Source organism: Miscanthus floridulus, chromosome 9 (assembly GCF_019320115.1).
Source record: "Miscanthus floridulus cultivar M001 chromosome 9, ASM1932011v1, whole genome shotgun sequence".
Classification (NCBI taxonomy): Eukaryota; Viridiplantae; Streptophyta; class Magnoliopsida; order Poales; family Poaceae; genus Miscanthus; species Miscanthus floridulus.
Window position 1 is genome coordinate 48163588 of NC_089588.1, and position 16317 is coordinate 48179904.

The 16317-nt window shown below is 41.4% G+C and overlaps 2 protein-coding genes across 2 annotated transcripts; one reads left to right on the top strand and one right to left on the bottom strand.

Moving 5' to 3' along the window:
- Window positions 1-323: 323 nt before the first annotated feature.
- LOC136481873 (DNA-directed RNA polymerases I and III subunit RPAC2-like) lies at window positions 324-3260 on the top strand. Its single transcript, XM_066479154.1, has 4 exons — window positions 324-454; window positions 560-697; window positions 2161-2237; window positions 2857-3260. Exons 2-4 carry the CDS (start codon window positions 597-599, stop codon window positions 3000-3002), a joined length of 324 nt encoding a protein of 107 aa, XP_066335251.1. The 5' UTR covers window positions 324-454; window positions 560-596; the 3' UTR covers window positions 3003-3260.
- Window positions 3261-3785: 525 nt separating this feature from the next.
- Window positions 3786-8146, bottom strand: LOC136481874 (uncharacterized protein At4g06598-like). Its single transcript, XM_066479155.1, has 5 exons — window positions 7885-8146; window positions 6927-7621; window positions 6133-6208; window positions 5919-6045; window positions 3786-4305 (listed from the first exon to the last, which is right to left on the bottom strand). Exons 2-5 carry the CDS (start codon window positions 7601-7603, stop codon window positions 4112-4114), a joined length of 1074 nt encoding a protein of 357 aa, XP_066335252.1. The 5' UTR covers window positions 7604-7621; window positions 7885-8146; the 3' UTR covers window positions 3786-4111.
- Between the last annotated feature and the right edge of the window lie 8171 nt (window positions 8147-16317).

The window sequence follows — 16317 nt, forward strand, 5'->3', positions numbered from 1 at the left end:
AGTCATTTAACATGTCTCCTACCCGGCATCAGCATCATAATCCTCGATGCGTTGTCTCACGATCACGTCTCTCACACGATCGGATTCACCATGGCAGATCCATCGGGTATAGTCCGCCGTAAATCCATTCTTGCAAAGATGTTTACCCATAACCATCTTTGTTTGTCGACGCATGTTTGCATAAATGCTGCAGGGACACCAAGTGCCACGCGCTCCTTTAACCCTTGCAAACACAATAGTTGAGGGACAAAAGTTGACTTAATCCATAATTTTATTTCTGGTTCCGATCCTACTGCCCACCGGACCATAGGGTTTTCGGGCTGCCCGTTTTGTCTGCAGTAAAGGTCCATCCAAACCCACTGGGCTGCGCCGCCTCCTCCCTCCCGCGCGAGAAATTTCTCCTCATTCCTCCAGGGTATCTCGCGAAATCTCCAGTAATCCTTAGCTGCCACTGGTGAGTTTGTGCGTTCTGATTGATTTCTCGTTTGGTTTCGCTTCGTCGCATCCTTTCTGTTTCCCTGCCAATGTTCTTATCTTGTTCGTGCTTCGGGAATCATAGTCCACTGCTCGCCCGACCGGAGGGAGGCGGCGCGGCGATGGAGCACGGGTCATTGACGGACTCGACCTCATCAACCTTCTCCATCATGGAGGAGGACCACACCCTTGCCAACTCCGCCAGATTCGTCCTCAACCAGGAGTAAGTGAAGGCTTTCTTCTTCCCCTTCTTTGTCCAATCTCCAAAGAATCAGTATCTGTTTGCTTGTTATCTGCGGATCGTTGTGATTATGCTGGCATAGTCCAATAGATGAAACAGAGCGTTCTTGGAGGAGGAAGTATCCCTCTTTAGTTTGTTCATGGGTTTTTGCGATTTATAGGGGTTTAAGGTTCCGTAACAGCTGATGGGAGGACGATCAGTTATGTCTTAGTTTTGAGGGTCCGTTGGTGTTTCTAGCTCGGTTGCATATCTAACGCCATTTTGATAAGAGACACGAATACAATTCTTGTAGATGACCATGGTCCATGGTTTTTGTTGTCATCTTCTGGGATGATGCACTAGAAGAGTTAATCACCAGAATGTGATTTTAGCAAAATTGTTGCTACATTATTTCACTTCAATTAGGTCGGCCTGTCCTTGTGGGTCATCACTATGAAACTTAGTTGGAAGGGAGAACTTCTGTTGCTGCCAGAATTTGATGTTTTTAGTTTTGGGATTCAGAAAATAGGTCGATCTATCAGTGCAGATCATGACTATGAGACTTCGTCATTGCTCTCTTTAGATTATGTACCTCCAGCAAACAACTGTTACCAGATGATGACAACAAAAGATGGTGCTCAGAGGATAAAACAAGCAGCAAAGTAGTAGGAACTTTAGTATGTATTTGTGATTCTGCAAACTGGTCTTTATGGAGTAGTTATTGGTGGTAATATGATCATTTTGGTACATTTCTGGGTTACTAGAGGGATACTGTAATTTCTTCCTCTCCCTGTTGTTATCGCTAGCAACCACAAAACATTAGACTACTTTGGAAATTACCATTGTTCTGTTGATATGGTTGTCGATCATCAATTTACATTGGTTTGTGCTTGAACCAATTTTAGACCAGTTTTCAGTTACCTTTACTGTGCTTTGCTTTATTCCATAATAAGTACACACCCTATTGAAGAGAACTGGACATCTCAATCAAGTCAGGTAACCTTAAAGCTTTACTGTTGCCCCTTTTTTCTTACATTGCCTAAGCACTAAGGCACTCTTAAAGCTTTTACTTTCTTCTCATACATACAACAAGTCCCAATGCACTCTTAAAGCTTTAACATTTTTGTTTGATACACACACTAAGTCTCAAGGCAATGTTTAGGGCCTACTTGTTCCAGTTTGACTCTTAAAGCTTTAACCTGTTTTGTTTGAATACACACTCTAGCTCTCAGGGTGATGTTTAACGGTTTAATGTTTAGAAAATATATGATATTTAGATTATTGTGTCAACTCCAAAGGACCATCCTCGCAAATGATATCACTATCTTCATGCTAAAGCCATTTGTTGCATTAGAGTTTCTTGAGAAGGTCGGCCTTGCAGACACTTGATGTGCCAGAAATATTGTATATTTTGGAATCGAAGACTAATAATTTTGTATATATTTACCTTCTTATTGTCTTTACAGCCCAAGGGTAGCATTTTGTGGATACAGCATCCCTCATCCTGCTGAGAAGAAAGTCAACATAAGAGTTCAGACAACAGGTACCACAAAGTGGCACATTATCCTGACATTGTGTCATTCCCTTTGGTCATTGCTGAATAAGTGAATATATTGTAAAGTTGTTGTATCGATTTGTCCTCCATTTAATGGCTATTGAGTGAATTTGCAAGAATCACATTTCATTGTGCTCCTGGCTACTCCCTATAATCTCTAGTTGACTTGTAGGTACATAGATGTTTTTTCACTTGTTCTAATATAATATATAACTATTATTATGGTGGTGATGATGCACTGAATCATCTATCGTGTATTTTGGGGAACTTACCAGATGCCGCACTGAATCAACTATTATAACTATTATTATGATGATGCACTGAATCAACTATTATGGTTCTAATATAACACTACGATGTGTTTTGGGGAATTTGTTGATTGTTTCTTCCCAGAGACGACTACACATCTAATATATTTAATATATTGTTTGTTTCGAGTGTTTGATACTAAAATGCAACATTGATGCTACAATTTATGCTCAGCTCGGATGACTAAGTGGTGCCATCTCATATTCTCATTCCCACTAAATGACCACTCAACAGTTTCTTTGCTGCTCTAGTTCCTCAAAAGGGTGCTCACACTCCTGACGCCTGTTTATATTGGCAGGAGATGCAGCAAAGGATGTACTGAAAGATGCTTTGCAGAATCTGATGATTATGTGCCAACATGTCAGAGGGACATTGGACAACGCCGTGGCTAACCATAGAGCAAAAAATACTACTGCAGAAGAAATGGATGTTGATCGGAAATAGAATGATCGCAGTGTTTGTTGAGGCCAACACAATATTCTATGGCTTTTAAGCTGATTTTGCTAAAATCGTGGTGCTGAATATACACTGTTACTGCAAATCATCTTAGTTTGCAAAAGTTACTGCTTTGGAGAGTCGGAAGCTCGGAGCTCAGTCATTATTCGAGTTGTCTGATATAGGTGTAGTGGTTGTATTCATTGGCTTCCTTTTCTGTAACACTGAAACTAGCATAATTACTTTGAGCAATATATATTATTATGATGACCTAAACAATATTGTATTATGGTGAACTAAATTTGTACAACGTTATGGACTAAACACAGTACTCGAAAAGTCATATTGATGCTCCAACATCAAACTCTTCAACAAATATATTTGCAGTATTCTCAAATGTTGTAAAAGCCTCATCTAGTCATCTACCATGATGGTACACAGAGAGAATATCATTGATCATCCACAGACTGAATTTGACATGCTGCCAATAAATTAAATCAACCATACCTCAGCACTGCTTGCATACAAAATATACAATTATGGGGCCAAATTTTAACATCAACAAGAAATGTTGAGCAATTCACAGATTATTCGTAGGAGACCAACATCAAGGGCAACCTGAAGTTTGAAGATCACTAATACTTCGTTTGCACTAGCTTATTGAGTACTGAGAAATAATAGCACAACATACAGTTATCAGGGGCGTGGCACATTTTCAAAGCAACTTACCTGATGCTGACTTGTGCTCCACATTCCACTAATAACGCACAACTAATCCAAACATGGCTACGATGCATGAAGAATACAGCTCAGGAAAAAAAAAGGGGATAGTAACAGATTAGAACCCTAGCATGAGAAATGGTACAAGGATGCTTGAAAAGCATCTAGCTAAAAAGAAAACCCTAAACACCGCCGACTGGTCGAGCATCACCAATGGACGCAAGCTGAGGATGACCACCAGGTGCATATCCCGAAATAATAAACATCAGATCCATAGCTATTAGCCTTTTCCGGTGTTATTCACGCAATCCAAGTGCACTTCTCCTTTCTTGGTGGAGATGACAGCCACACGGTGGTGGCAACTGATAGAACCCACAAGAACGGAAGGATGAAAAGAACTAAGTACGAAGAGGCCCAGAGAGAGCATCCCGGCCCGCATTGGGGTCTTTGTGTTTCAGAGACAAGTTGGCAAACTGCACATCAAGGTCTCTGCTGTTACTACGAACAAGAGCAGGAACCTGTTGCTGCTGTTGCTGTTGCTGATATAGGGACCTGAGACGACCAATTTCCCGCTCAAACATCTCCTGTTGAACTGCAAAATTGAGAAAGAATGTTCAAAGTTTTTCTTCTAATCAGAATAACAAAATCTTAGCAGGCATTCAGTATCAACAAAGCAACGCACTGCTTCTGACGAACTGAAAACTAACGAAAAGAAGATGCCTTCTGATTAGATACTTCCTCAGATCGCAAATATAAGTTCTATAGGACATCGACACGGTCTGAACTTTGACTGGCAGTAACTACAAAAATTTATTATCTTAAATGAAAAGAGTAAATATGTTATGAAAGTAATTTTCATAAGAAATCCTGTAAATGCCGATCTTGTGTTAGCAATCCATATAAAGTTTCAGATATTGATGCTTGGTGATCAAAGTTTGAAAATTTTGACTTTGGACAACCCTAGATGGCCTTATATGTACAACTGGTAAAGTAGCAGACTGGCAGTTACTGAGGCACTCTTTAGCAGGGCTTTTGTAAGGACTTCTCCACCGGCTTAATCAAAAGCCTTGCCAAATGTGCATACACGAGAACGGCTTATGAAGCCAAAACCAAGCCAAAAACGGTGAATCCAAAGCCATTTTCGCCTAGAAGCTGAAGACATAAAACCATGCCTTTTCCTGGCTTCAATGTTGGCCCTGCCAAAGAGGGCCTTAGTCTCTTTTGACAAATGTAAGATCCTAGGTACTTGTTTTATAGGCTAACTAAATTTCTAAGATACTATTTACTACTTGGCTGTTAAGCACAGATATAGTAAGTCAACAACATAGAAGGTCTTATGAAATACAGAGCCACTGGTATGTTGATTATGTAGTTAACTAGCAACATAGTGGAGGCCTAACAAAGTAATATACATGTATATATGAAACAGTTAAGTAATTTCGTGACCTACTGCCTCAAGTTCAGCATGTATATTGGGCCATTGATATGCTAGTATGCAGATTGCAGAATTTCAGATGTTATTGGTACCACCGTGCTTTTCCAAATTATACTAACAAATTCCTTTTCGCATCTTGTTAAAGGTTGGAAACTGGGTTAAAGGTTGGAAACTGGGTTAACCAAGTTTGACTTGTCTAGGTAGTTTGGTTTCCAGCTTCCAGTTATAGGTTCCTTGGATATCTGAATTAATTAAACAATGAGTGATCTGTCAACTGAGTTCACGACAAGTTTGTTAAAAACAAAAAAATTCCAGAATAGCTCTATTGAAGGTTCGACCATAGATGCATGTAGATGATACATCTTAATGAGAAAACAGTTCAGTGCTAAGCCCTCACTTTAAAGTTAGGAGGGATGTCCTCATGTCGTAGATTTTTTTTTGGTTGTTGCTTCAATTGAGAAGACATTGTTTCATAAATTATTGATGGTCTTAGTAGATGCTTAAATGGTTAAACCCAATAAGAACCATCGTTAAATGTCCTCTTAAATGAAGATAAACCAAAAATAATAATAATAATAATAATAATAATGACAAGCAGAGCCACTATCCAGTTAAGTGAAAATTTTATTTGAATCAATGTCTCATCGTAGCATCTATCCTTGACACATTATTAGTATCTCAGGAAAACCTAATGCAAGTTACTGAAATGATTTGGATGGAGAGCACAATCTCGAGATAAGATAAAATAAAATATTAGGGACAATACTTACAGCGTTTAATAAGTTGTTCCTGAGCTAGACTCTCCAGTCTTTGCTTCAAGGCTTTGTTTTCCAGGTCGAGCATAATATTCTGCTGGGTAAGGAACTCCATTTCAGCAGACACTTCTACCCCTTCTGACTGCATGATTTGAACATGAATATCTTTCCGTCACATATAATACCAAATCTAAAGAGAAATAAAAATCATTCACCATGGTAAGCTCACCTGTAATGCCTGGACTCTACCTTCAAGCTCTGCAATATACTGCAGCTTCCGGACACGGGACCTCTGAGCATATTGCCTGCAACCAATTGAAATGACACCTTAATGAAAACAAAAAATGAGCAATCATTGTAATCTCAATAAATAGGACTGATTGAATAGCATGATGCCCTAAATTAAATATTAAATTGTATGATTCCAAGTTTAGATTGAATATCTCTAAATTTCGATATATTTACTTTCAGTCAGTGTAGATCAGGTCTGGCACATTTTTCCAAGCATTATAGCTGACAAGGACACATCTGATTCCAGGATTTCTCAAGTTGCAAACTGGAAAGCTTGGGTAAGTTGTTTCTCATTTATGTTACCACAGGTCAATTCTAAAGTACTGCACATTGACCATGCGTGCGCACAAACCACAGGTTCACAGCACATGCACATAGGCCTGTTCAATACCAATTGTTCAGTAAGTTACAACACATATGGAATGAATATATAGCTCACACTATACTGTGCTCACAGTAACTGAATGGTCTGTGCAACCATACAGAACAAACTTCAATAAAAATGCTGCTCGCTTCATCACAACAATGATTGTTGTATTCTCAAGGTCAAGAAAAACATCAAATTACAATATATGCACTATTCTTAGCGTGAACTATAAAAAATGTCTATTTAAGGGTCTTGTGCTTAAGGTTACGGTGAAATGTCTTAGCTTTTCAGATTATATTGTAGTAGCATTGTGCAAGTGCGAAACAAAAAATCACATTCAAGTATTCAACAGTAACCAAACTCACTGTTTAGCACGCTTGTTGTCCGCCTCTGACTGTGCATGCTTCGGCAGCACACCCTCCTTGTCTCCAACCTTTTGATCATGGCCAGCATCATCAGGAGTTCTCTTATCCATGCTATGGTCATGCTCCCTCGACACATTCGGTGGCCCATGGTGCCCGCCAACCTTATCTTTTGTGGGCATTGGCAGGCCACCACCATGCCTGAAACCCGCCGAATTCGGCATGCCTTGCTCCCACGGCCGGCCATGCGCCCTCCCAAACGATGCCGACTTGGCATAGTACTCCTGCACACCGCCCCACGGCGCAGGCTGCCCGCCTCCTCTCCCCATCCCCACCTCGAAGCCATTGGCGTAAGCACCGGCACCGGCGCCAGCAGCTCCACCGTCAAACAGCGTGAACGAGTCGCTGGACGACCTGCGGTGCCCAGCCCGGCCGCTACTCTGCCGCGCCGCGGGCGTCTCGGGCTCGTTGAGCAGGTCGTCGAGCCACAGCGGCGGCTGCTCCTCGATGAAGCTCTCGGACGACGTGCGCTGGTGGTGGCCGTGCCGGTGGTGCGCGGCGCCAACCTGCGGCCGCGCGATTGGGCCGCGGTCGGCGTACGGCGACGGCGCCGCCGTCGGGAAGGGGCTCCGCGGCGGTAGCAGCGCCTGCTTATGGAGCTTCGCGTTCGCCATCATCATGTGCTCAGGCCGACCAAACTGCGAAGGGCAAACAGCTCATCTCAAACCGAAATCAAGATTCAAGCAAATTCAACGCCAAACTAGCACGAGCTTGCATCCAATCCAGGAAGGAGGATTCAAGCTGAAGTTTCAGCAGTGAGCTACCAACAGATCAGGGGGCGGGCACAGTATAGGCGCCAAAAATCGAATTTAGTGGGACGTAATTGGGTCAGATCCGAGTGCATATAGCTTGGGGGCGCTCGGTCCCGCACGGCAGGAACGGACGGGAAAGGGCGGCGTACCTAGTGGATGATCGTCGCCCGCGGAGAACCGATGAAAGACCTCGTCCAGTCGCCGCCGCTTGCCCAGCGCCGCTGCCGACGGCGAGGAACAGGGACGCGAGCAGCTACGGATCGGATCGAGAGAGAAGATACGTCTGAGGAAGAAAAAATCTCCTTGTCTCCGGATGATTTCAATTCAAATCGGATTTTCCTCGGAGCGGCGGAGGGTTCAAGAGAGGAAGGGGAGGGAGGAATGGAGAGGAGGAAATCGGAAAGTGGGTTGGGTCGGAGAAAACCAATAAATACCCAGTATTCCGTTTCTTTTTTGGGGGGCGCACTCGTGTTTCGGGAAATGTCGGAGGATCATTAATTCGGGAAAACGGTGGCCGTCGGATTTGGCGATCGGACGGTGGATGAGGCTGGAACGGATATGCTGGTGCCCCGTGCGGCCGTGCTAGTGGTGAGAGAATTGCTGTGGATACCAAGGAGTGTACACACGACGACTAAAACATAAAAATAAAATGCATTTTTTAAATTAGAAATAAAATAAAATGCATTTTTTAAATTAGTTTTCATATTTCCACCTAACACATGGTTTGCACCACATGTTTCCCATTCAAAAAAAGGGGTTCGATCCAACTCAACCCACTTGAAACCTCAAGCCAAATATGCATGCTTACTTCATTTTTCGAAAAATCGACCCCCACCCCACAAGCCCCTAAGCTCCGTAAAATAAGACCCCCTTGGAACCAACTTAAGATTATGGAGTCAAGGGCCACTTTTCAATGCCATATTGGATGCTACTCCCCCAATTTCAAATTGTAGGTTGCTTTGAATTTTCTAGATTTATAGTTATTTCTATGCATAGCAAAAAAAAAATATATCCGGAAAAGTCAAAACGACTTATACTTTGGAACAAAGGGAGTAGTATTTTATAATGATGATCCATAGAGGTATAAGAAAAAACTTAACAGTCAGCAACACAAAATCCACTTGGTTGTTGGAACAAATCACAAGAGTGAAGGGTCTGTTCGGCAGGACTGAAAAATACTGTTCTGACTGATTGTTGTGAGAGAAAAATATTATTCTGGCAGGACATAAACAGTGATTTCATGAGGGCCAGAACCAGCCAGCCGAACAAGGCCGAAGATCGCAAAGCCGCTGCTGGTACATGTAACGAAGCCAATAAATGTGTCCTTGTTTATGCAGCCCATCCATATTGGGTAGGGTAGTGGGGGCAGCGTGAGTGAGCAACCAGAAAACAGCCAGTGCCAACAGCATGACAGCTCAGCCTCAGCTCAGGGATCCAGCTGCATGCGACCACAGCATGATTCGGTGGTGCCCCGCTGTTTTTAATTCCGTATCTTTATTCTCCCTGGTCTTGTTTCTCTCTTCTTGTACAGGCTTTTTATTCTGTTTGTTTGATCATATCAGTCATGCTTATTAATTATGATATAGTATTTTCTCTCACGATAAAATAGCACCAGCCAACTTATAAACCACAGACGAACATGGTTTTTGTTCTGTATCCTACAGATCGTCCCACTTTTCACTAGAAGAAAAAACAAAAAGTTCATGTTGGCAACAAAAGGGAGAACACACCACACTAGAAAAATGCCTCCATGATTGATGATGTGGAAACAGTTCCACAGTTGTTTATGCTTGCAATAAGTTAACAAACAGACACGTACAAAAGGGTTTTATATTAGGCTGTGTTTAGTTGTAGAAATTTGGATTTTGGGGTTACTGTAGCACGTTCGTTTTTATTTGACAAATAGTGTTCAAACATGGACTAATTAGACTTAAAACGTTCGTCTCGCAATTTCCCACCAAACTGTGCAATTAGTTTTTCTTTTCGTCTACATTTAATGCTCCATGTACGGGTCGTAAACATTCGATGTGACAGGTACTGTAGCAACTTTTTGGAAATTAGGGTGGAACTAAACAAGGGCTTAATAAAAAATAAGCACTACAATACAAGACATTAAATTAAATAGGTAACAAAGGCAGCAAAGTCCACTTGCACGTACTCCGTATGTTTACACGATTAATCTCAGCCACGTAAAGTGCCCCAAGATTTGTAGATATTACAATGATTAAAAACCTAAGAATCTATTACTGTCGTGCAGGTCGCCTCAATCAATTACAATCCTTGATGATGGTGATAGTAGTAATATAATTTACGTGCGTGTACATATAAGAAAGACATTCTCTTACAGTGCAGTTGTTTGTGGTAGCATCTGAATGGAAAAGTGCACAGCTAATGCTGATAAATAAAAAAAGAAAAAGGGATAAGCACCAGGGGCTATATAATTATCTATACAAAACTAGAATTACAACCTTTCCTTAGTTTCCTTAGTCTTGGGTCGATCCACTGGAAAAGGATTATATGTTTCTTTAATCTGCAGCTTCAAACTTACAAATACAATTTTCAGTAGGAAGCTGAACGCCCTGATGGTTCCATTTTTTTCCACATATGAACCATCGCAATCAAACGATGTGTCACCATTGCAGTACGTTGGCTCATCAGTGTCACAGCAACCAAACGATCTAGCTCGGTGACTCACTTAATCCTATCCAGACTGTTCGCTCGTTGTTTGGCTTTATCAGCCAGCCAGCGGTGTTTTTCTCTCACAATAAACCAGCACCAGTCAGACTTATCAACCCAGAAATCAACCAACAAACAGACCAATCATCTAAATTCTCTATCTCTGTGTGTGTGTCTATATATATATATATATATATATATATATATATATATATATATATATATATATATATATATATAGTTTCGCACACATAGCCTTTACACGTGGAAGGGGCAGTGGATTAGGTTATGACCCACTTCTGATAGGATTTCGAGTGTCATCTCGGACTGAATGGCAAGCCACACCCCACCCTCAGTTTTAGCTTTTCGTTCTTTGATAGACTGCTGGTCCCTTCTCCCATGATGGGCTAAAAGAAAAATCACAATTCTGCAATATTGAACTATAATAGGGTTTTTTGCAAAAGGAAAACACAAATATCAACTTGATGTATTGTACTAGAAAATACTAATACAATTTTCTTTCATCGATAAAAAAAAGGAATTTATTGATGTTATCTAAGGAGAGCTGAGGATCAGTTAAACTAATTTTAGAAAATGTCGAGGTAGTTAGATAACTGCAGATATTATAAAAATCATTGTTGTTTGAATTTATCAGTTCATAAAATGGACAATTGAACAATCTTCATGCCCAATCCAATGTAATGGTTAAAGAGTTTAATAAGAGATAAAGGATCGATCCTTATTAGACAATTCACATTCCTGCCTACAATGTCCACAATACTCCATTGTAGAACAAATCCACATACATATCTGTAAATATGCATGTGTAATGATGAGAGGACAACCAATATTTGCTGCAGCCGTTGTGGAAGTCTCTTTTCAAGACAGTTGGTTTGGAGCACTCAAGTTTGGCGTTAGGTCTTAGTCCAACGCGATTGTGATGCCGTTTTCAGCCCACATCACGCCTAGCTCTCTGTTTCTTGGCTTTGCGTTGCATGCCCTGTCCTTCCTTGGTAGCTTCACACAAGTGCATTTGCTAATTGTTATGTTCTAGTTGTTGTCAGTTGCACTGTGTCAATCACGAATGTTGACTTCCATTACCAGGAGCTAGTTCTTTTTTCTTCGAGAAAGATGTTTCTAATTGAGAAAAGGGTGTTGACTCTGCATTGTATATATAAGGATATTTCTAAAGAGTTTGTTTCCCTGTGTTTGTGTAGTCATCATATACAGTTGTGTTTGCGGTGGTTTTTTTTTATCCTTTTCTCTTTGTCTATGATCTCCTCTCTTAAGATCACTAGCTTGTATTCTCAATTTCCCATTCTTTGTCAATAGAAATGGTGCACGTCTCGTGTCTGTTCATTAAAAAAAGTTTTGGTGCATAAATTATTGTTTTACCTATAGTTATGAAATTTAGTAAATTTATTTGTTTCTTTTTTACAATTATTATAAATACATCACTGAAACTTGGCTCTTAGATTACTCTTTCCAGTTTCCATTTTTTCATAGCATGATGTACCATCCAAATTCCTTACATCCTCTCAGGCTGTGATTTTTTTTTTGGTGGGGGTGCGAATAGGATATGAATGATTATCAAAATTTTCAGAAAAAAGAGAGAATAATTTGTGTCCATGTACCATGGCAGAAACAATGGCACTCTCAATGTACTCCATGGAAAAAAAAATAGTGGCAGTGCTTGTGTCTTGTGATAGTGCGGCTGAAATTTCCCACAACGTTGCTGTCAGTCCGCAATAGGGCACTGTGGAAAACAAGTCACTTGTAGCTCGTAGCGAACAGCGACATAACCGCTTGATTAAGACCGTGCATTTTTCTCGAAGGAAAAAGACAGTGCAATGCTCTTTTAAAAATCACAATGACTAGCGATTAAATATTTGTGCTGTGATTAAATAGAGAATAGAATTCTACGTTTACTTGGCTTCATTATTATAGGTTGCTTCTGTATGTAGTATTGTTTCAAACTTTTCATATTTCATCAAGGTTGTGATTAGTTTTAGAGAATGTCACAGATTTCTTCTTGGTTAATGTTGTCACTGAGGTGAGCTCTGGTGCTAAGCTCGAGCTCTGAAATTTGTGGATGAGCTCAATCTCATTCATAAGCTTTACTTTCTTTAATTTTTTTTGTAAGGGTACCTAATCTCTACCCCTATAATACACCACTTCAAATTATCCTACAGCCACCAAACAAATCTCACCTCTACAGTCATGACCTAAACTACGTCCACCCCACAAAACGTACGTAGAAAAAAATAACATTAAAAATATACGTACCAGATTAACTCTTATTCATTCTCTCTTCTTACTCAACCATATCCAATGGCCGATATTGTTTGGATCTCCCACCCCGATCTCCCCACTTCACCACTCCACCCCCACCCACGCGCGCAGACGCCGGTCCCGATCCACGCCGCCGCTTCTGCGGTCGTTGGGGTTGGTAGTGGACGGGTAGTACTCGCAGTAGTGCATGGCGGCGGGAGCAGCGTACGGTGGCGGCGGTTGGTAGCTCTGTAGCTGTACTCGAACGACAGACTTGCTCCCTCCTTCCGTTCCCGTACGCGGCGGCGTCGCGCGAGAGGCCTGCCGGAGCCGCCGGATCCGTAGTTGCCGGCGCCGGCGTGCAGGGTCCGCAGCTCGACGACGTCGGCGTGGCCCTCCTTCTAGCGCAGGTGGGTGGTGAGGACATGTCGTAACTAGATCTCGCCGGCCGCTGTGAGGACGAAGCCGCCGCCGCCGCCGCGAGGCTAGCAGCCGCCACTCGGGTGCGCCATCAGCCACCGCTCGAGAGGCCGCGAGGCCAGCAGCCGCAGCTCGTGAGGCCGCAATTGCGTGCTGCAGGGAGCCGCGGAGTGGTGTGCCCCTGGAGCAGCGGTGCGTGCGCTTCATCGACAATTTAGGCTCCGGCCAGCGCGGTGCCGCCTCCACCGAGTACGCAGACAAATCACGCACTCATCTGCTTTTTACTGCTCTGCTTGCTCATGCTGTTATGGAGTTGGTCCGTTCATCTTTTGGTTCAATGGAGATCGGTTCAATGCAGGTATTTTCTCAAGGCCGGCTACCCTGTCATCTTCATCCATTGCCGGTGAGTCCTCCGAACCAGACAATTTTTGTTCAGTATAGTTGGGGTGGAACTGAACTTGCTGCATGCTCAAAATTTTAACTGAAATTGCCGGTATAGTTCTGTTTGGTGTAGCTAGGCTCGGCTTGTGAAGCCCTCAGAGCCAAATGTCACAGGATGTTCGGTGTAGTTAGGTGCAAGTTGTTTTTGTTCAGTTCTGAATGCCCAAATAAGACAAGTTGTGAGTGACACCTGCCTCTTTGCGGTGGGAGCAAGCAACCTTACTGTATGTTTCTTCCAGAGGATTCCTTTCTCGATCTTTTTGAGCTCGGTGAAGACTCGGAGATCCAAGGTTTGGACTGTAATCCTAAATTATGCATGTCATGCAAACTGACCCAAAATCTGACTGGTCTGGCGGCTCCCTGTATGGTTTTATGTTACCTGCCTTCTTAGTTTATCTCCTCGCCTTGAATGTTTCACACCTCATTCCTTTACAGTAATTACATGTAATAGTCTAATCACTATATGCATTCTTCTTTTGAAACACCTGTTTGTATCCTTGTTATGCATCTCAGTTCCACAGTCTCATTCCTCGGTGGTCAAGGCAGCAATTAGCAATTACCGGAAGGTATATATATATATATATATATATATATATATATATATATATATATATATATATATATATATATATATATATATATATATATATATATATATATATATAGGGAGAGGCTATTCAGTAGCCGGCTACAAAATAAGTTATTCTGTAGCCACCTCCATTTACTATAATTTTATATACTAATTTACCATAATGTCAATACATATTTGATAGTTGGGTTACTATAACACATGGGAATATTTACCATAACGTTATATTAAACCACTTAGTAAGAAGTTACTATAATCTCGTAAATTAACATAGTAATTATCGTAACTCAAAGTGGCTACAGAATAAGTTATTCTGTAGCCAGCTACAGGATAGTAGTTATATATATATATATATATATATATATATATATATATATATATATATATATATATATATATATATATATATATGTGTGTGTGTGTGTGTGTGTGTGTGTGTGTGCCCCTTGTATGTCGTCTTTCTCTTGTGAAGCATTAGCTGCAACTAGATTGATATGGTACCATGGCTGTCTTGTATTCACTATCACAAGCAACCAGATTGAACGGGTACGACGCGGCAGCGCACCTGACGGAGGAGACATTCTGCAGCATCGGCATCATCTCTGTCTTCGGCTGGGCATACATTCTGGCCCTCATCTTCAGCATCCAGGTACTTGCTTGCTGAGGAAACTAACACACGTGCAATGCAGTCAGCTATCGATTCCTCTCACAAATGTCATCCCATGTCAGATTAATTGATTAAGAAAAATTTTTATTCTATAATATTTGAAACTGCATAGAGAAGGTGGCAATGCGGATGTGGTAGCTGGATAGAGATAGCAATGCAACGTCCTGATATTTGCATCTTTCAGATTCCTACGGATTTACATGAATTCTACTGTGGTTAATTAAAAACAAAAAAAAAGGCCATGTCAAACCAGAAAGCAGATCACAATACTTTAGATGACATAACAAACAACAACACAGGTACGAGCGCTTCATGGGCTGTGGCGGAGTTACTTTCATATTTTTATAACCTTCTTAGTTTCAGTTCAACCACCTGTGGATGAGGCTGAGCGGAAGAGGGAAGAGAGGAATAGAAAACAATGAGAATACCGAGCAAGGATAAAGGCTAACGAAACTGACGAGCAGAGAGAAGAGAGGAATAAAAGGCGTCGGGAACAACGAGTATTGAAGAGGACAGAGTCATCGACACATACTATAGGGCCTGATCATGGTATTGCTTATTTTTTTAATAATGCTTCCTTTTTTTCAATGTGGATCTTACTCCTTGAATGATGATAGGTCAACAAGCACCATATGGAGTGTGTTCAGGTATTCTCCAAGCATCAGATGCTGAGGACAAGGAAAATGTGTGCCCGGAAAACAACATGGATTGGCTACATAAAAATTATAATTATGTCCGTACAAGACAACCGACCTCTCATACTTCTTGTGTGCCCAACAACCTGACAAGCCACAATCTGTTCAATGCAACAGCAACTCCAGGTGCTATCTTTGTAATTTTTTCATTTTTGCAATCCATGTTGCAACTTTGACAATGTCAATGTTTTCCACCCAATGGTGATCAGTTACTAGCTCAAATAGGCAAAGGGCCCTCGCAAAACGAGAGAGGTACAATAATATGAATGAACACGACAAGGAAAACATGTTGCAGAGAAAAAGGGACTACAAGAAAAAGATGAGGACACAGTCAGCCGGTGCCTTGGCAAAGGAAACATTGCATACAGTACAAAATGATATAGAATATGATGGTGCCTTGTTCGAGCCTATAACCAATCAATCTGATGAAGGTGTGTTCATTTTCTTTTTTTTTCCAACAAAAAACACGTTTATTTTATTTTATTTTGATAGCACACTCAGTCAATGTGTTCTATACCTAATTGTTGGACCAAACATCATGCAGAGGACCATCTGGAGGCACCTCGTCCAGGATGTTATGAATTCTTGTTTGCCATTTGGGGGAAAGGTTATGGTATTTGGTGGAGATTTTAGATAGGTGCTACCTGTGGTACCACGTGGGACAAGAGCACAGGTAACAGATGCTACATTGCAACGATCTTATTTGTGGGAAAGAATAAGGAAGATACGATTGTCACGAAACATGAGGGCTAAGTCTGACCCATGGTTTGCAAATTACCTCCTTAGAATTGGGAATGGAACTGAAGAGACAATTGGAGATGAT